At 42.6% G+C, this 19770-nt stretch overlaps 2 protein-coding genes across 3 annotated transcripts in view; both read right to left on the bottom strand.

The window, feature by feature from the left end:
- Positions 1-9766, bottom strand: part of Vps39 (VPS39 subunit of HOPS complex) — a 54285-nt gene extending 44519 nt beyond the window's left edge. The window contains exons 1-2 of the mRNA XM_004660891.3: positions 9606-9766; positions 2487-2552 (exon numbers count right to left, since the gene is read on the bottom strand). Coding sequence (XP_004660948.1) covers positions 2487-2552; positions 9606-9678 — 139 coding nt within the window. The 5' untranslated portion in view covers positions 9679-9766. The remainder of the gene's footprint in view (positions 1-2486; positions 2553-9605) is intronic.
- Positions 9767-12983: 3217 nt separating this feature from the next.
- Positions 12984-19770, bottom strand: part of Tmem87a (transmembrane protein 87A) — a 64622-nt gene continuing 57835 nt past the window's right edge. For both annotated transcript variants that reach the window (XM_045157486.1, XM_045157487.1), the window contains exons 18-20: positions 17295-17350; positions 16057-16087; positions 12984-14198 (exon numbers count right to left, since the gene is read on the bottom strand). In XM_045157486.1, coding sequence (XP_045013421.1) covers positions 14157-14198; positions 16057-16087; positions 17295-17350 — 129 coding nt within the window. In that variant the 3' untranslated portion in view covers positions 12984-14156. The remainder of the gene's footprint in view (positions 14199-16056; positions 16088-17294; positions 17351-19770) is intronic.

The following is a 19770-nucleotide window of genomic DNA, read 5'->3' as shown; positions in this document are numbered from 1 at the left end:
AGATTAAGGCCCACTGGTCTTACACTTCACATGGACCGTTTATGCATGCATGATTTATAAACTTCATGCATTGGTCATCTGGAAAATTCTGTTTCACTCTTAAATTTTCCCAGTGCTGGCACATTTCATTATAGGATACTTTTAATTACACTCATTCTTATCATCACCAGTCTCAATCTTTTAAGTACTGAGAAGCAAGCTCAGGGGTAGATACAAGTTTGCCACAATTCTAATTTCCATACAGAAGCTCCAATTATAATTTTTTAAAATATTTTATTTTTATTCATTTATTTATGAGAGAGAGAGAGAGAGAGAGTCAGACAGACAGAATGGGCATGCCACTAGCCACTGCAAACTCCAGACACCTGTGCCACCATGTGCATCTGGCTTATGTGGGTTCTGAGGAGTCAAACCTGGGTCCTTAGACTTTGCAAGCAAGAGCCTTAGCCACTAAGCCATCTCTCCCGCCCTTAACAAATACTGCCAGTTGTTCTTTTAAGTGACTTTTTTTGTGTGTGTGCAGGCGTAAGAGTGTATGGTGTGCACAAGTGTACATTCATGTGTTTGCAGGAATGTGAACAGGTGAGTGAGCATGCGTGGCCAAGAACTCATGGCAGCCCCACCTCCCAAGTGCAGGATTATAGGAGCGAGTAACCATGTCCAGCTAAGACCACACCTTTAGAACTGCTGCTCTAATGTAACACTGTTGACCCTGCTGGGATCCAAGGCATAAGCCACATGCCTCACTGAATCATTTTTATGTTGTCCTGTTCAACATTTGATTTTAGCAAAATGGATAGAAGCAATTATTATTAAACTTTCAGTTCCTTATAACTTATATATTTTCTTTTTTTTTTTTATTTTTTATTTATTTATTTGAGAGCGACAGACACAGAGAGAGACAGATAGAGGGAGAGAGAGAATGGGCGCGCCAGGGCTTCCAGCCTCTGCAAACGAACTCCAGACGTGTCCTTGTGCATCTGGCTAACGTGGGACCTGGGGAACTGAGCCTCGAACCGGGGTCCTTAGGCTTCACAGGCAAGCGCTTAACCGCTAAGCCATCTCTCCAGCCCATAACTTATATTTTATTATAGGTAGTAAGTCTCTAAGAAGGGGGCATGATTTAACTACACCACCAGATGAGAATAGGAAATAGTTTTTGTTAAAAAGCAAAAAACCCAGGAGATCCTCGCATTTCTCTCCATTTTTCCCATGCTGCTCATTGCAAATCCCCAGTCAGTCTTGAAATGGTCCGAGAATCTGACTTCATAGTTGTATACTGGTCAACTGACAAAATTTGGTCTTTGGGGCTAGAGAGAGATGGCTTAGTGGTTAAGGTACTTGCCTGCAAAGCCTAAGGACCCAGGTTCAACTCCCCAGAACCCACATAAGCCAGATGCACAAGGTGACACCTGCACATAGATGGTTCATGCGCACAAGGTGGCAAATGCGTCTGGAGTTCTTGCAGTGGCTAAGACCCTGACATGCCAATTTCTTTCATTAAAAAAAAAAAAAAATTGGGCTGGAGAGATGGCGTAGCGGTTAAGTGCTTGCCTGTGAAGCCTAAGGACCCCAGTTCGAGGCTCGGTCCCACGTTAGCCAGATGCACAAGGGGGCGCACGTGTCTGGAGTTCGTTTGCAGTGGCTGGAAGCCCTGGTGCGCCCATTCTCTCTCTCTCCCTCCATCTGTCTTTCTCTCTATGTCTGTCGCTCTCAAATAAATAAATAAAATATGAACCAAAAAATTAAAAAAAAAATTGATCTCTGGAGTCTGGGGTAATGATTCAGCAGTGAAGAGTGCTTGCCACTCAAGCATGAGGGTCTGAAGGGGCCCAAGACCACCTGAGTTCAATCCCTCAGCACGTACATACAAATGAGGAAGGCCACTCAGGCCTATTGTGGAGAGCCCCTGGGCCAAGCCCTAAAGATGGCGCCTGACGGAAAGTTCTATGCTTGGGACAAACAAGTCCATATTTCGAGGAGCTCGCCCTCACCGCTGCTCATTGGCTTCTGATGCTCTCACTCCGCCCAATCACCCCAGGCAACGCAACCTCTCCAGTAAACAAGCATCAGAAGCCAATGAGCAGCGGTGAGCGCGAGCTCCTCCAAATATGGAAGCATCAGAAGCCAATGAGCAGCAGTGAGGGCGAGCTCCTCCAAATATGGACTTGTTTGTCCCAAGCATAAAACTTTCTGTCAGGCGCCATCTTTAGGGCTTGGCCCGAGGGACTCTCCACAGCCTCTAACCCCATCCTGGTGGGGCTCAAACCACCTGCAGCCCAGTGTCCAGAGAGACTCCATCTCAAGGAAACAGGCAGATGACCAATAGAGGACACCCAACACTCTCCTCTGACCTCCACATACACGTTTGTATGCACACACATACCACACCACACACACTACACATGCAAAGATAAACAAAACACTGTACTTTTGCATACACTATAACCCAGGTATTTCGCAGTTATAGGAAGTTTGCCACTTACCAACATCCTTCCGAATCCTATAGAGAAGAAGATGTCCTTGTTTCGTTCCAACAAGTAGCCATTCCTCTAGAAAAGGGACGAGAGAAACTTAATTGGCTTTGGTCATGACCATATTTCTTTAGCTGGGCTTCTAATAATTGTAGGATTAAGAAAATGGGTAGGATCTGGGGAGATGGCTCAGCAGTTAAAGGCATTTGTCTGCAAAGTCTGCTAGCCTAGGTTCAATTGCCCAGCACCCACATAGAGGCAGATGCACAAAGTGAAGCATGTATATGGAATTCGTTTGCAGCAGCAGCAGAAGGCTGGCACACCTGTTCTCTCTCTACTAGCAAATAAATAAATTTTTTTTAAACAGAAAATGGGTGGTATTTGATAGCAGGTGGTTTGCAAAGCTAACAAACGTTTGTATTTACAAAATGTCTGAGGGGTGTACTCAGTAGTAGAGCACCTATCTAACATGTGTAAGACCTTGAGTTCAAGCCCTAACAAAGACCTTGAGTTCAAGCCCTAACACCACAAAAAAAAAAAAAAGAGAGACTGAACTCACATACTATATAATTTACCCATTTCAAGTATGCTAAAATTCACTGAGTACCAAGACTAGACCAACTGGTGAGTTCCAGCCAATGAGAGACCCTGACTTAAGAGATAGATGGCATTCCTGAGGAGAACACCCTTGGTTGTCCTCTGGCCTCCACACGCACATGTGCACCACACATGTGCATACTTGCCCACCGCATACACTCCCCACAGCTTTCTGGGCCTCGTTCCACCCTGCCTCCCACGCTAGTAGCTAGCTGTGTAAGTAGGCCTAGGAATTGCCCTTTTTTTTTTTTTTTTTTTTTGCTTGTATTTGTATAATGTGGTGTGTGTGCAAGGAAGCGTATGCAACCCTGCAACATCCCACATGCTTTGAGTAGTGGCCAGCAATACAACATCAGGTGTCCTACTCCATTGTTCTACCACCTGTTCTTACGTGAGCCAGAATCTTACTGATACTGGAGCTTGACAACTTTTCACAAGCCGGGTCTCTGCTCCTCTGTGGGACTGAGGTTATAGGCACGCATGGCAGCACCTATCTGTTTATGTGGGATCTGGGGATCCAAACTCTGGCCACTTCAGGACCCCTCAGGCCCTCATGCTTTGGCAGAAAATGCACTTAACTACTGAGCCCTCTCTCCAGCCTATTTTTTCTCTCCTTTCCTTTTTTTCTAATTATTTATTTGCAAGCAGAGATAGAGAGAAGAGAGACAGTGGGCAGGCCAAGGCTTCTAGCCACTGCAAACAAATTCCAGGTGCCAAGCATCACTCTGTGCATCTGGTTTTACATAGGTACTGAGGAATCGAACCTGGGTCATGTAGGCTTTGCAGGCAAGTGCCTTAACCACTGAACCATCTCTCCAGCCCTTCTTTGTCTTTTTAAAAAATTGTATTTGGCTTGTGTGTGTATGTATGTGCATGTTCATGTATGTGAGTGCAAATATGTATGTAACAAGGGATGTGTGTGTGGAAGTCAGAGGGCAACTTTCAGGTCAGGCCTTGCCTTCCACCTTGTTTAAGGCAGTTTCGCATTGTCCACTGATCTGTTCTTGAACTTCTGGGAAATGCTCCTGTCTCCGCTCCCCTTCTTGCTGCCACAGCTATGTCAGGCACTTGAGTTGTGTGGTAAGCACTTTGTCTACTGAGCCATCTTTACAGTCCCAGGAATTTCCAACTTTAACAAGTTCCCAGGTGGTGCTAATGTTGTTTGCTCAATGGCTACAATTTGGGAGAAAATTCAAGAGAGGTTTAAGTAATTATTCTTTCATATCTATATCCTGCAAAGAAGTTTAAGTAGATATTTCCTTTAATTTGATATTGAAACAAAGTTTGCTCAATCTTCTTATAAACTCTTGTTCATAAATTCTAATCACATGCAAAACAAGATACAGTCATATGTTGCTTAACAATCAGACATGGTCTAAGAAATGTGTCCTTAGGCTATTCCATGGCTCTGCAAACCTCTGCAAATATCACAGCATGTACTGACAAAAATCAAAATGGCACAGCCTAATACACACCTAAAATGTATATCATATCCCATGGTACACATGGTCTATCCTTTACCAAAACAACCTTTACTGGGCATGCACTATGTTCCCAAAAATTCTAAACCATACATCATTTTATTAATCATCATAAAAGCGTAGGTCTTTTTTTTTTGAGGTAGGGTCTCACTCTAGCCCAGGCTGATCTGGAACTCTCTGTATTTCCTGGATGGTCTCAAACTCAAGGTGGCTCATGAATTTGGAATTCATTTGCAGTGGCTAGAGGTCCTGGTCATATATTCAAAGTACTTCTTTTCAGTAGAAAAAGTACCATACACATATTCATTCCTGATCCTCAAATGCAGTACCCACATGTGTTCACAGCAAGCAACCCTGAAGGAATGTGATTTGATTATGGAAGTCAGTGGAGTCTCAGGTGGCCTGTGGTCTTGCTCTGTCTAGGACATACCACTATGTACTTCAGCTTGGCACACACAATGGAAACAAGTTCGCAGAGTAAAGTGGAACACATTACCTAAAGAAGGGGCCCACATGTAAGCAAACGAGTCAGCACTAGAAAACTTCTGATGGGCTGGCTGTGGGGGCACACAACTTTAGCTTCAGGAGGATCATGAATTCAAGACCTGTCTCAGCTATGACATAGTGAGACACAGTCAGCAGGATCAGGAGGAGGAAAAGGGAGGGAAGGAGAAGGGAGCAAGGAAAAGGAGCCAAATTACTGATGACCTGATCCTGCAAAGTGAGTAAGGCTGGGGCTGCTTCTCTAATTGTCCTGATGAGCCTCTGTCCAACTTCATGGCAGACACAGTTCCATTCCCAGCCCAACACAAAGATATGGTAGCAGTCATCTCCCTGCTTTGGGTCAAGTAGCAAAGAACAAGGTTTCTTAAAGGACAAGCTCCTGGTTAGCAGCTTCAGAATCAGCTAGACTTATTAAAAATATAAACTCCTGGAAGGGGGGAGGGAGGGCATTACCATGGGATTTTTTTTATAATCATGGAAAATGTTAATAAAAATTGAGAAAAAAATATAAACTCCTGGGGCTGCAGAGGTGGCTCAGTGGTTAAGGGCACTTGCTTGCAAAACTGATGGTCTGAGTTTGATTCTCCAGTGTCCACACAGAGACAGATGCAGAGTGCAGCATGCACCTAGAATTCACTTGCAGTGGCAGGAGGCCCTTTGTACCCATACTGTCTCTCTTAAATAATAAATATTTTTTAGCCTTTTAGGCTGGAATTCACTAGAGTCTCAGGCTGGCCTCGAACTCACAGAGATACTCCAAAAGCTGCCTTTCAGTGCTGGGATTAAAGGCATGTGCCACCACACCCATCTTAAAAATACTTATTTATTTATTGGCAAGGAGAGAAGCAGGGAGGGAGAGAGAATGTGTGTGCCAGGGCCTCTAGCAAATGAACTCCAAATACATACCACTTTATGCATTTGGTGATACACAGGTACTAGGAATCAAACCTGGGTCATTAGGCTTTACAGGTAAGCACTTTAACCACTGAGTGAACTCTCCAGACAGAGGGAGAAAGAACTGGCATGCTAGGGTCTCAGCCAGTACAATTGAACGCCAAACGCTTGTGCCACCTAGTGGGCATGCGTGACCTTGCACTTGCCTCTCCTTTGTACATCTGGTTTACATGGGATCTGGAGTTGGTCTTTAGGTTTTGCAGGCAAGCACCTTAACTGCTAAGCCATCTCTCCAGCCCCCAATATATACTTTTTTAAAAAATATAAATTTTAGAGCCCTGTTCCTAGTGATTCTGACAGTGATCCTGAGGTGGTACTCTGAAATTGGCATTTTTAATTTAAAATTTTATTTTCTAATTATTTGAAACATATATAATTCAAAACTAAAATGATGTAGTTTAGTTTCCATAGTCAGCTATTCCACCCTCTCCTATCCTTTCTGCTACAGGAATCATTTTTAATCATTTTCAGTTTGCTCTTCCATTGTTTCTTGGAACACATAAGTAACTATGTAAGACAGTCACCACCAGTAGAAACACAAATATGTGCATACACAATCCACATTTTGTTTCTTTTCTTTTGATTTGAGAGAGGGTCTACGAGGCCTTCCTACACCAGTCAGGCTAGTCTTGAACTCCTGGACTGAAGCCATCCTCCTGTCTCAGTTTCCAATCTGATGTTGCCAGCCATGGTAAGGACTCTGGAATTTATTCTGGTTGTAACATAATGCCACTGCAGGGTTTTGAGCAGAACAGAAATGCAATTAGATTTAGGTTTTTAAAGGTGTACTCCATCTCCATCCAGGCAAAAAGATAAAAATGATGCAAAAGGAAATGCAGGGTGATCAATCAGAATACTATGATAGTCATTCAGACACAAGGTGATGATGGAGTGTTATCAAGAAAAATTAACAATGGACATGAAGGGAAACAACTAGATTCTGGATTTATCCTGGAGGGAAATCAGTTAAGATTTGCTGATAGGCTGGATGTAATATAAAAGTCAATAACGAGGGCTGAATAGATGGCTTAGAGAATAAGGTACTTGCCTGTGAAGCCTAAGGACCCACGTACAACTCCCTAGATCCCACGTAAGCCAGATGTGCAAAGTCACATGTGTGCTAAAAGTGGCACATGCATCTGGAATTCAAATGCAGTGGCTAGAAGCCCACCAATTCTCCCTGTCTCACATTCAATAATATTTCCCAGGTTTTAGGCCTTAACGAAAAAGGTAAATAGAAATGTCATTTATTGAAATGTGGGATCCAGGATAGGTATGTTTTTGGAGGGAGTGAAAAATAATGATTTGGGTCAAGCTACTGTCATATTAGATATCCAGCTGGATTATATAACTTGAAATTCAGAGAGAAGCCATTGTGTCCTCGCCAACTCATTTCCCAAGAGATGGATTACACTGTCACCATGCCATTAAGTCTGTCTCTGGATGCTCATTCCTAGGTGAACTTTCCATGTACATAAGAAAGGGTAATAACTGTAAGCAGCCATCAAGATTACTACTAAAGTCTGATAGCAAAATCATTTAGATTTGGGGCCTGGAGAGACGGCTTAGCAGTTAAGGTGCTTGCCTGCAAAGCCTAAGGACGTAGGGTTGACTCTCCAGAACCCATGTAAGCCAGATGCACAAGGTGATGCATGTGTCTGGAGTTCGTTTGCCTCTCTCTCTCTCCCTCCCTCTGCTCTCTCTAATAAATAAAAATAGACTGAAGAAGTCATGAATTAAAAAAAAAAATCATTTGGATTCAAGAGGAAGTAAAAGGCTTCTTGTAGTCCAATAGCTACCACAGTAATGTGGGAGACAAAGGGCACGTCTTATTTGGTGATCAAGGCAGGCCAAAAGCTACTTATCATTTCACAACTGTGTTTTGAAAAGCACTTAAAAGGAATCTTAATGAGAGTCTCTCATGGCAGAGTCATGGTTCTGACAAGCTAAATCAAGAGTGGTTAAACAGCTGCAGCCATCCTCCTCAGAAACATGTGTCTTGGGCTGAGCTGGGTCCCTGTCTTCCATGTTGCAAGAGGTTAGCCTATGTCTCTGGTACCATAACCTTTGTTACCCAGTGTGTTCTAGAAAACAAACACTATTTCTTGTTCATCCTTGTACTGCTGTCCCTGGCAAAGAGAATCCCCACCTAGGTGCATATTTGATGAAGCAATAGAGAAAAGAATCCCAAAATGCATTGTCTTGGGCCTTTCATTTTGTCTATTTCTCCTCCCTCCCCCCAGAATCTTTACTGGGAGCATTTTCAGTAAATGAAGGCAAATTCATGTAGGAAATGGCATTTTTCTTGAAATGTCTTGAAGCAAAATTCTCTCCTTAATTCTAAGAACTGAAAATAGCTTAGTGAAGAGGTGTGATCATTAGAGGCTAGGAGCTGCTAAGAGGAGGATGGGCACACAGTAACATGAAAATCTGTATAAGGAACCCAGTTGAAGAGTCCATAATGGACTTTAAGGATGAATGAGTAGCACTGCCAACAGATGACCTATAGGACGCCAGATACCACCAAGATTACATGGGATCATCATGGGTACTTTCTCAGTCTAAGATCTGATTGAGCACTCTAAGCTACCTTTTTGTAAGCCCTTTATTACTAGGAGCTGGACAGTAACAGAAATCATTAAAATTATTTCTACTTGACCTTTGGGTGCTTTTATGAGCAATAACCACTATGGAAAATCACATGATGTAGTTCAGAGTCAAGGTGTGGACTCCTGAACTTCAGAACACACGAGATGATGGACCCTTCCTTCTGCACTAGTCAACCTGAAGAGAAATTATACGAGGTTATGTTGTTTGGTTTTCATGGCAGTCTGATAAGATGTTCCTCCATCCGGTTAGGTAAACTGGGCACTTAACAAAATAAAGCAGGTCGGGTGTGGTGGTGCACGCCTTTAATCCCAGCATTCGGGAGGCAGAGGTAGGAGGATCGCCATGAGTTCTAGGCCACCCTGAGACTCCATAGTGAATTCCAGGTCAGCCTGGACTAGAGTGAGACCCTACCTCAAAAAAAAAAAAAAAAAAAGACCAAAATAAAGCAATCAACCACTTGGTTAGATTAAGAACACATATCCCAGCACTCGGGAGGCAGAGGTAGGAGGATCGCCCTGAGTTTGAGGCCACGCTAAGACTACATAGTGACTTCCAGGGCGCCTGGGCTACAGCGAGACCCTACTTCGAACCTCGCCCCCTCCAAAAGAAAATATGTCAACTACCTATGAGAAAAAGTGAGCTATGAGTGCACACTAAGAAGGAAAGTCATTTGGTGTTATGTGTTCAACGCCCAATAAACCATGTTTTTAATCTGGAAAACACTACAATCGTGTGGACAAGTTCAAGTCCCTGACAGGCTGACAATTCAGTGTTTTGTCCCTTAAGACGTCTTGGGAATCGAACCGGCCCAAAACTGGGCACAACGAATTAAGCGAGCTCAACCTGCGGCTGCAGCGCGGGAGGCGGGTCTCTCTGCCCTCGCATCCCAGACCCCTACGGACAGCAGCGTCCACTTCTCCGGCCTCGGAGGAGGTCCGGGCGGCTCGCGCGCGGGCCCGGCCTCGGCCCCCAGCCCACGGCTCACCCCAGGCGGCCAGACAGTCGATCTGCAGGGGCAGCTTTTCTAGGATCGGCACCGGCTCGAAAGCGTCGTGCATGGCTGCAAGGACGGGCTCGCGCCGCCGCCTCGCGCCGACCGTGCGGGACAGAGCTCGTGGTCCGCGAGGGCGGACGAAAGGTGGGCCGGAGGCCGGCCGGGAGCCCAGCTACACCACCTCCGGCCCCACCACAGCCGGCTCCGGACTTCCTGCTGCCGCCTCTTCCGCCGCCGAAGCCCCGCCCCTTCCGCCCCGGCCGCCGAGCTTCCGGAAGGAGTGTGCTGGGCTGCCGCGGTCTTTCCCTCCGGCTTGGGCCGAAGCCGCTCTGGGTAGGGGTCCCGATTGCCACGCTCTTGAAGAGCTTCTGGGGTCTGCCTAGCTAGCCAGCTTAATTGGTGAGATCCTAAAGATTAATCTTGAAATAGTTTTAGGCAGCTGGGCATGGTGGTGCACGCCTTTAATCCCATCACTCGGGAGGCAGAGGTAGGAGGATCTCAGTGAGTTCAAGGCCACCCTGAGACTACACAGTGAATTCCAGGTCAGCCTGGGCTAGAAAGCGAGACCTTAACCTCGACAACCCCTTCCCCCCCAAACCCCGAAAAAAAAAGAACAGTCTTAGGCAGTGAGCGTGGTGGTGAAGAACACGTGCTTGACGTCAAATGGGTTTGCAGTTCGAACTGTCATTTAGCAAATGAGATTTTGTGTGTGTGTGTTTTAAGGAAATTCAATCCTTCCAGGCCTTACTATTCCTAATCTGCAGAATGGCTTTTTAAATTTTTTTATTTGTTTATTTGAGAGTGACAGACAGAGAAAGAGGCAGAGAGAAAGAGAGAAAGAATGGGTGCGCCAGGGCCTCCAGCCACAGCAAACGAACTCCAGACGCATGCAACCCCTTGAACATCTGGCTAATGTGGGTCCTGGGGAATTGAGCCCGGAACCGGGGTCCTTAGGCTTCAAAGGCAAGCGCTTAACCGCTAAGCCATCTCTCCAGCCCTGCAGAACGGTTTTTAAAAGTACCTATGGAGGACTGGAGAGATTGCTCAGAAGTTAAAGAACCTTCCAGACCAGGTACCCATTCCCAGTACCAAAGTGGTGAAGTTTGCTGTGACAGCAATCCTTTGAGTGCTTATTCTTTCTCTGGAGAGATGGCTTAGCGGTTAAAGCACTTGCTGGCAAAGCCAAAGAACGATTCCCCAGTAAGCACATAAAGCAGGTGCTAAAGATGACATGCTTCTGGAGTTTGCCGTGGCTGGAGGCTCTCCTGCGCCCATTCTCACTCTTTCTCTAATAAAACAAAATATTTTTAAAAATACATCTAAGTCCCTATAACTTGCCTAGCCAGTCAATAAATAAAGTATGATTGTATCTCAACTCATCCAAGTACCCTTACATTTTAAGAGTTGTAGAACAGTGGTTTTCTGCGTGGTTCCTGGACCAGTATTAACCTCTTAGGAATGTGGTTTGAGGCTTCACTTCAACTTTACTGAATTAAACATTACAGAGTGAAAACTATAGCACAAGTCTTTGGGTGCTGGGAAGAGGGTATTCTGTGCACTGCAGGATGTTTGGCAGCATCCCTAGCTGTATTATACCTACATTCTGACAGTGGATTAACATCAGGATACTCAGGTATCCTGGGCATAGGAGATGACTCAGTCAGTCAAGTGCTTGCCTCACAAGCACGATGACATGACTTCAATGCTAAGACCAACATAAATGTTGTGGGTGGTGGCAGGTACCTGTAATTCCAAAGCTGGAGAGGCATAGTCAGGCATATTCCTGGAGCTCACTGGCTAGCTAATCTAACCTAATTGGCAAGCTCCAGACAGACCTTCTAAAAAAAAGTAAAGGGTGTTCCTGGGGAACTACACCCCACCTGTCCTCCGCCTCCACATATATGTGCACTTACATGAATCCACACATGTCCACATATGTACATGCATACACACACGTGCAGACCACACATATATGCACATTCAAAAAAATTCACCATATAACAGGGGGTGAGAAGGCCCAAAGTGAGGTCAGGGAAAGAGATTAAGTAAAGGAAAGGTGGAGGGAGAGCTAATCAAAACCTAAGAGGATGTAAATAAATCATATGGAATCCTCCGGTTTCGGACAATGGAACACTCAGGAGCAATAGATCGTTGTTAGAAAATTTTCAGTGCCAGGGATGAGATACCTCCAGTGAATTGTTGGCCAGGTAGGTCCCCGACACCCCCAAAACATTATAGGCCATTGCCAAGGCCCTTGGTTTCCCACCAGGAATAGATGGTAAGACCCTATTGCTGAAGACTCCACATACTTGGGCTGCAAGGCCACTGAAAAATCCTGCTGGAACTGAGCTGATAACCTCCTCCATGTAGACCATATGACAGAAACTTGGAAGAAGCCATTCTACATGTAGCTCAATGGGAGAGATACCACCAGTGAAGATACTCAACAGTGGACACTGCAAGCCTTATAATTGGCCAGGCAGGCCAAATGAGCCAATGGGTGCAATAGTGGCACGTCTGTCATGGTGGAAACCAACTGCCCTCCAACTGGACTGGAGGCCCGCTCCATGGGGGGAAACATATCCCTGATACTGAAAACTTAAAACAGGGTAGTCATGAGCCCTAGGGGTGTAACATCTGCTGATGTCTGGACAAGTGTATATACTATGCTTATCAAACTGCCCAGTAAGTACTTCTCTTAATATTTATACCCTTATATTAATGCTACTCTCACTTTGGGAAGAGAATCTACTCTTTTCAGATGGCAGTGACCTTGGGATGACTCAGAAGGCATCATAGTACTGGAAAGAAGTGACTGGAGTACTGAGTAACATCTTGATCATACCTTCCAAGGCTCAGGGTCTAATGCGGAAGAGGTGGCGGAAAGAATGTAAGAGCCAAAGGAAGGGTAGGACTCTGTACAACATGCTCCCTCCAGACATAAAATGGCCTGGATATACATGATGACCTCATAGTGCCTGACACTACCTATACAAGACCATCATAAGAGGAGGAAAAGATCATGACATCAAAATAAAAGAGAGACTGATTGAGATGGGGAGGGGATATGATAGAGAATGGAATTTCAAAGGCAGAAGAGGGGGGTATTACCATGGGATATTTTTTATAATCATGGAAAATGTTAATAAAAATTGAGGAAAAAAATCACCATAGCAAGCTGGGGAAAATGTCACCTAAGTGTTATTAACACTTTACTAATGTGTGAGTTGGCCAAGTCTGTGGTCATGCAGTCATTAGTTACAACAGAAAATAAGACCCTATAATAAAGCCATGGAAAGAAAATATCCACAAAAGAATTTGAGAGAAAGAAGGATGTTTACAGAAAATTTTAAATGAATGAGAAAAACATTATTTTTGTTAAAATTTTTATATTAAAAAGTGGCATGAACTTTTCATGTAGAACAAAAGTCTTGGGAAGGGAAAACTGGACAAAACCATTAAAACTGAAAATATAGTGCTTCAAGTGAATCCCATCACCTTCAAATGTCCCTTATAAGCAATCTCTAAACGAACACCAGGTACTAGAACAGTCAATCTTTAAAAATGAGCAGCAGTCCAGGGCCTCCATACTACTTCATGCAAGAATAACTGTTTGAGAAACCAACAGGCCTTGTTTTCTTCCTATAAGCTCACCCTCCTGGAGCATGACAGTTCTTGCACAGCGTTTAGTCACAGCACTTCAACAGAGGGCCTCTTGGTATCTAGTGCAACTCCCAAAGAATGGCATGAAGGCAAACGAAGCATTACCTACAACTCTACAATGCCGCCCTTGGAGGCTTATAAAACAGTAGTTAAAAGTTTTGGAGTGTGCACCACATTGCCAGCAATGGGATGTGTCACAATATCAGATGTCAAGAGTTATGCTATTTCTCATTAAAGTACATCTGAAATAGAAAAATCTTTAATATACACTATTTGTAAACAAAATTGCACTTGATTTTGCTTTTTTGAAAAAAAAAATCATGTTACTTTCTCTCGCTTTTTCTCTTTTCATCACTGATAGAACTGTAACTCCTTAACTCAGAAGGACTCATTTTACTCAAAACTACTTCTACTAGATGTAACCTTTACTTCCCAGGAAACTGGAAGATAATCAACAACTTTCCCCATCACCTATGCAACTCTCTAAATAAAAATTTCAGGCAGTTGATCCTGCAGATGACATATTATGGTGCTGATGACAGTCCTTTAAAAGATGTTAAATTTTTTAGTTTGACAGATTAATCAACTGAAACAGAAAGTTCAGGAACAACACGTAAGTTGCATAAATATCCATGACAGGTTTGGGAGTGAAAGGAGATCAATGTTGTAAATAAGATGCTTGTAGATTTTTCTCTTCGTGTGAATATTTCAAAGAAGTTCTCCCGGTGGGACACCTCTTGCCAGCTCCCATGCACAAAGATCAAGGAACAGATGGGGCTGTCACTGCCTCCTACAGTCCCATGGAGCAGCGTATTAGACCGACACAGAAGCGATCTCTCCCCTGATATTAGCCATCTTCAACTGGGCAGTATTCATCATTTACTCCATTTTGGATCTTTCAAAGTGTGTGATCATCCGTTCCTAGGGGGCGAAAAGATTTTTTTCTAAGTACATTAATTTAAAATGGTCTATATTCCAAATATCTTCTTTGTAAACTGCTCAACACATATATTTAAAAATATTTTATTTATTTGAGATAGAGTAGCAGACAGTGACTGAGTGAATGGGTGTGCCAGGGCCTCCAGCCACTGCAAATGAACTACAGATGCATGCGCCACCTTGTACATCTGGCTTCCATGGGTACTGGGGAATTGAAGTTCAATCCCAAGGCTTTGCAGGCAAGTGCCTTAACCACTAAGCCATCTCTCCAGGCCATCAACACATTATTTTTTGAATTTTAATTTCTGCTTGTTTATTTGATAGAGAGAATAAGGGAACACCAGGACCTCCAGCCACTGCAGACGAACTCCAGATGCATGTGCCCCCTCTTGCATCTGGTTTAACATGAATACTGGGGAAAAGAACCTGGGTTGATTGCTAAGTATCTTTAAAGATTTACTTGGTTTTTCAAGGTAGGGTCTCACTCTAGCCTAGGCTGACTTAAAATTCACTATGTAGTCTCAGCGTGGCCTCAAACTCACAGCAATCCTACCTCAGCTTCCCAAATGCTGATCTTTAAAGATTTTGAAACACAAATGTCTAGACCCTATCCTATGTCAAATGACTCAAAAAGTCTACCTGTCTGGTATGCAAACCAAAATGAAGATGGAAAGAGTCAAGTATGATGTTAAAAATTATTAAACCAGTGCTGAAGAGATGGCTTAGCAGTTAAGGCACTTGCCTAAAAAGACAAGGACCCAGGTTCAATTTCCCAAGACCCACAAAAGCCAGATGCACAAAGTGGCATATGTGTCTGGAGTTCGTTTCTAACAGCTGGAGGCCCTGGCGTGCCTATTCTCTCTCTCTCTCTCTCCATATATATAAGTACTTTTAAAACAATTAAAAAAAACAACCAAACACCTGGGTGTAGTGGCACACGCCTTTAATCCCAGCACTCAAGAGGCAAAGGCAGCTAGATCACCACAAGTTCAAGGTCAGCCTAGACTAGTGTGAGACCCTATCTCAAAAAAAAAAAAAAAAAAGCCTTAATAAGAATTTGTACCTCCTCTAAGGAATTTAACTTGATTTAACTTGAAGACCCAATAAAAGATGTGAACTCAGGATTGTGAAGAAAGAAAGAAAAAAAAGACCAGAAAGTAGCAAGAGACCATAAATAGAAGATGATGAAAACAAAGTGATATATCTTACAGTGAAACATTAATACTCATATTTGATGAAAAACTTTTAGAGTATATTATACAGCATGTATCAAGTTAATAACCAGTACTTGACTATGGCTAAGAGGATAGATATCATGTGCTTTTTAAAATTGTGTAAAACACTTAATTATAAAACACTAAAATTAATATTTACATTACTGTGTCAATTAAGAAAATTGATGTAGCAACAGTAAATCTTATTTTTACGAATATTGATTTGTTTGGCATATACAGAGAATACATGTGTATGGGTGCACCAGGGCCTACTGCTGCTGCAAAAGAACTCCGGACTCATGAGCCACTCTGTGCGTCTTATGTAGGTAATGTCAGGCTTTGCAACCAAGTGCCTTTAACCAAGGAGCCATCTCCCAGCCTCAAAAATATTCTTAAATTTGACCACATAACTTGGAATGAGGAAAGTGGGATGTTTACACACAGACATAAAGAAGTCTATTATTAGTGTCTGCTTTCCTGCTTTGTCAAGCATACAATCGTAGCAACTGTAATTCTGCAGTCCATTACTGAAACAAATCAACAGAATCTTCCTAAACAGAGGAGGGTTTATGAGTTGCTGTGAAGGCACCAAACCTACAGTTAATGCCCACAATTTGATTACTTACCTCATCTGAATCTAGCAGGGCCGGAAGTGCTCTGAAAAGAGAGAAACACTAAATTGAATACAAAATCACGACAAAAAATGGGGGGTTTCAACCCTGCTACAAGAAGATAATTTCATTTAGGAGCAAATACATATTGCTTTGAGAAGTAGCACTGTAATAGCCTATGATAATTAGTTGTAGAATAACCTTTATCCCTTTCAAACTATGCAAATTGTTAAAATAACTAAATTACAATTAAAGAGAGTTGATTATATTGCAATCAGATGGCATTCACAGACTTAACTGGAATGTATATAAATAAAATCTATTACTTTAAGGGCTTTTATGCTAACATAAAATATAATTTAGCTACCTGTTCTAAAAATGGTGAATATTGTCGGGCATGGTGGCGCACGCCTTTAATCCCAGCACTCGGGAGGCAGAGGTAGGAGGATCGCCATGAGTTCAAGGCCACCCTGAGACTCCATAGTGAATTCCAGGTCAGCCTGGGCTAGGGTGAGACCCTACCTCAAAAAAACAAACAAACAAAAAAAACCGAAACAATAAAAATGGTGAATATTATTAACAATATATAATAGGTCTGGGAAGACTGCCTCCTTTTTTGAAGAAAGAGATTAAGGATTTTTAATTGTTTTTCACCAAATTTTAATATTTTTGTCAAATTTTTAGGTATTTAATTTGTAAAACAGTTTGCTTTGTACCAGCATACAGATGATAGGGTATTGATTTTAAACTTTTTGAAGCCAAGTGATCAAGTATATTTGTAATGAAAGTCAATGGATCTATTAGAAAATGGGATATTTTTTATAATCCTGGAAAATGTTTTTAAAAATTGAGAAAAAATAAAATAAGATTAAAAAAATAAATTTAAAAAATGGGTTATAAAGGACAATGGACTAATGAATGATTTTTATTTTATTAATGACCTTTCAGAGAGGAAAAAAGGCAAATTAAACAAGAACCTTAAGTAATGGAATTACATGGGGGGGCATGCTCTACACTGTGATAGGACGAATGCCACAGGAATACTGGTGGCACTGGAAAGGAATTCCCAAGTTTCAAAAGGACTATCCCTTGAATTCTGGGTCTCTGAATGAATAATCCCATTTATTTTTGTTTCTGTATTATTCCCAACCTTTTAATTACCCAACACCTTGTATTCTCATTAGAGTTCTCTTCAGCTCCTTCATTTAAAATAACTGACATAGGATCCTTGTAGTCATGATTCAAACACTTACACATCTGTCACAGAAGAAGGAACATTCTCTTCTACCCACTTCAAATCATCTTCCTGCTAGGAACACATAAATATCAGTTGTTACTAAAGTGTACCACATAATACATCTCAAGTAATTAAGATCCTTTTTGTAACTTTAAGTAGTATATCCATATAACAAATGAGATTGGTGACATACAAAGAAGAGTTAAATTAAAACAATTAAGGGGATAGAGAGACGGCATAGGGGTTAAGGCACTTGCCTGTGAAACCTAAGAACTCATATTTGATTCCCAGTACCCAAGTATGCCATGTCTGGAGTTCATTTGCAGTGGCTGGAGGCCCCTGTCATGCCCATTCTATCTGCCACATACTCTCAAATAAATATTAAAAAAAAAAAATTAAAGCTGGGCATGGTGGCACACACCTTTAATCCCAGCACTTGTAAGGCAGATGTAGGAGGATCGCTGTGAGATCAAGGCCAGACTAGGACTGGACAATGAGTTCCAGGTCAGCCTGGGTAAGATGGAAACTCTACCTCAAAATAAAAAAATACTTAAAAAAAAAAATCAAAGATGCCTTTAACTATTATCTCCCCAATATTCTTATCCCTAATTACCATTCTACCCTCTACTTCTGTGAATTCAACATTGGTGGATTCCACATTTAAGAGACTATAGAGTATTTGTTTTTCTGTGCCTGGCTTACTTAATCTAATTGTTCTCCAGTTTTACCAAATTTTGTTGAGAATAACAGGATTTAATTCTAAGAATGAATATTACTCAATTGGGCCTACATGTATTTTCTTTCTTTCCTTTTTCTTTTCGTTCTTGAGGAAGGGTTTCTCCCTACTGCAGCCTACCTGGAACTCACTCTACTACTACACAGCTGTAGCCCCATGCTGGCTGATAGTTCTCCTACCTCTGCCTTGCAAATGCTGGTATTAAGGGCACACTCACGAGAGGCCAGAGTAGAACATTAGGCATCCTCCTCTATTGGTCTTCCATGTTATTTACTTTTTCAGTCAGTGTGGCTACCCTCCAAGCCCAGAGATTCTCCTGCCTCTGCTCCCCAGCCCCCCGGGGAGCATTATATGCTTACGTGGACACATCTGGCTTTTCATGTGAGTACTGGAGATGGAACTCATGTCCTCACGCTCTGTAGCAAGTGCTCTTACCTGTTAAGCCATCTCTCTAGCACCTGAATGTTTGTTCTTTCAAATAAAAAGAAAATATAAAAACAACCAGGTGTGGTGGTGCACACCTTTAATCCCAGCACTCAGGAGGCTGAGGCAGGAGTATCTGAACCATAAGTTTGAGGCCATCCTGGGCTACAGAGTAAGTTCCAGGTCAGCCTGGCCTATATATAGCAAGGCACTGCTTAAAACAAACAAACAAACAAACAAACAAAAAAAAACCCCACCGATATGGCTTTAATCTCAGCACTCAGGAGGCAGAGGATCACCGTGAGTTCAAGGCCACCCTGAGACTCAATAGTGAATTCCAGGTCAGCCTGGGCTAGAGTGAGACCCTACCTTGAAAACCAAAGAAAGAAAGACAGGAATCTGCCACCCAAGTATAGTGGTATAAGCTGTACATAATCCTAGCACTTGGGAGGTTCCAGGAGGAGGATCACAAGTTTGAGGTCTACCAAGGCCACACAAAGTAAAGACCTTATATCAAAAAACCAAATCAGAGAAGGTGATAAATACGTTTTACCAGGGGAGGGCAACTTCTCTTGGCTGAACCTCCATGTTCTGGTAAGTATTTTCCCTTGTCTCAGCCCAGCTGGAGAACCTCGCGACTCCCACTTCCCACATGGGCTCTTCACCCCCTCCTGCCTATCACATGGCAGCTCTTTGTGCTTTTTTCCCTGTTTTTCCAGGCCCGCCATGTGGGCTCTCAGACCACGTGGGTTTATTCATTTTCCTTCCCTTTGGTTCTGTACTTCCCTAAATAAATACAGTAATTTAATAATTATCCTTCTTAGTCTTATTTTATTCAATTCTTTGGTTAAAAGTAGACACAAGGGCTGGAGAGATGGCTTAGTGATTAAAGCACTTGCCTCCAAGCAAATGACCCAGGTTTAATTCCCCAGGACCCACTTAAGCCAGATTTACAAGGTGGCACATCCATCTGGAGTTTGTCTGCTGTGGCTGGAGGCCCTGGTGTACCTTCTCTCTCTCTCTTAAATAAATAAATAATTAATTAATTAATTTTTTAGAAACAGACACAAACCTAGGGCTTGGGGCTCAAGGACTTTCATAAACCCCTAACACTCCATTTCACACATGCTTATGACTCGGCTCTAGCCTTCTTCCTAAATCCCAATTTCCCTTAAATAAGTGCCACAATTTGTGATTCCTCCCTAAATAAACTTAAGAATTCACAATTTAAAAAAAAAGAAAATCATCCCCGGTGAGAAACCATCTATCTAGGTCTTTAGTACAAGTGAGACCTTAGATGGCTGATGGGACTATTCAAAAGAAATCAGATTGG

The sequence above is a fragment of the Jaculus jaculus genome, chromosome 8 (assembly GCF_020740685.1).
Source record: "Jaculus jaculus isolate mJacJac1 chromosome 8, mJacJac1.mat.Y.cur, whole genome shotgun sequence".
Lineage (NCBI taxonomy): Eukaryota > Metazoa > Chordata > Mammalia > Rodentia > Dipodidae > Jaculus > Jaculus jaculus.
This window is presented reverse-complemented; position numbering and strand designations above follow the sequence as displayed.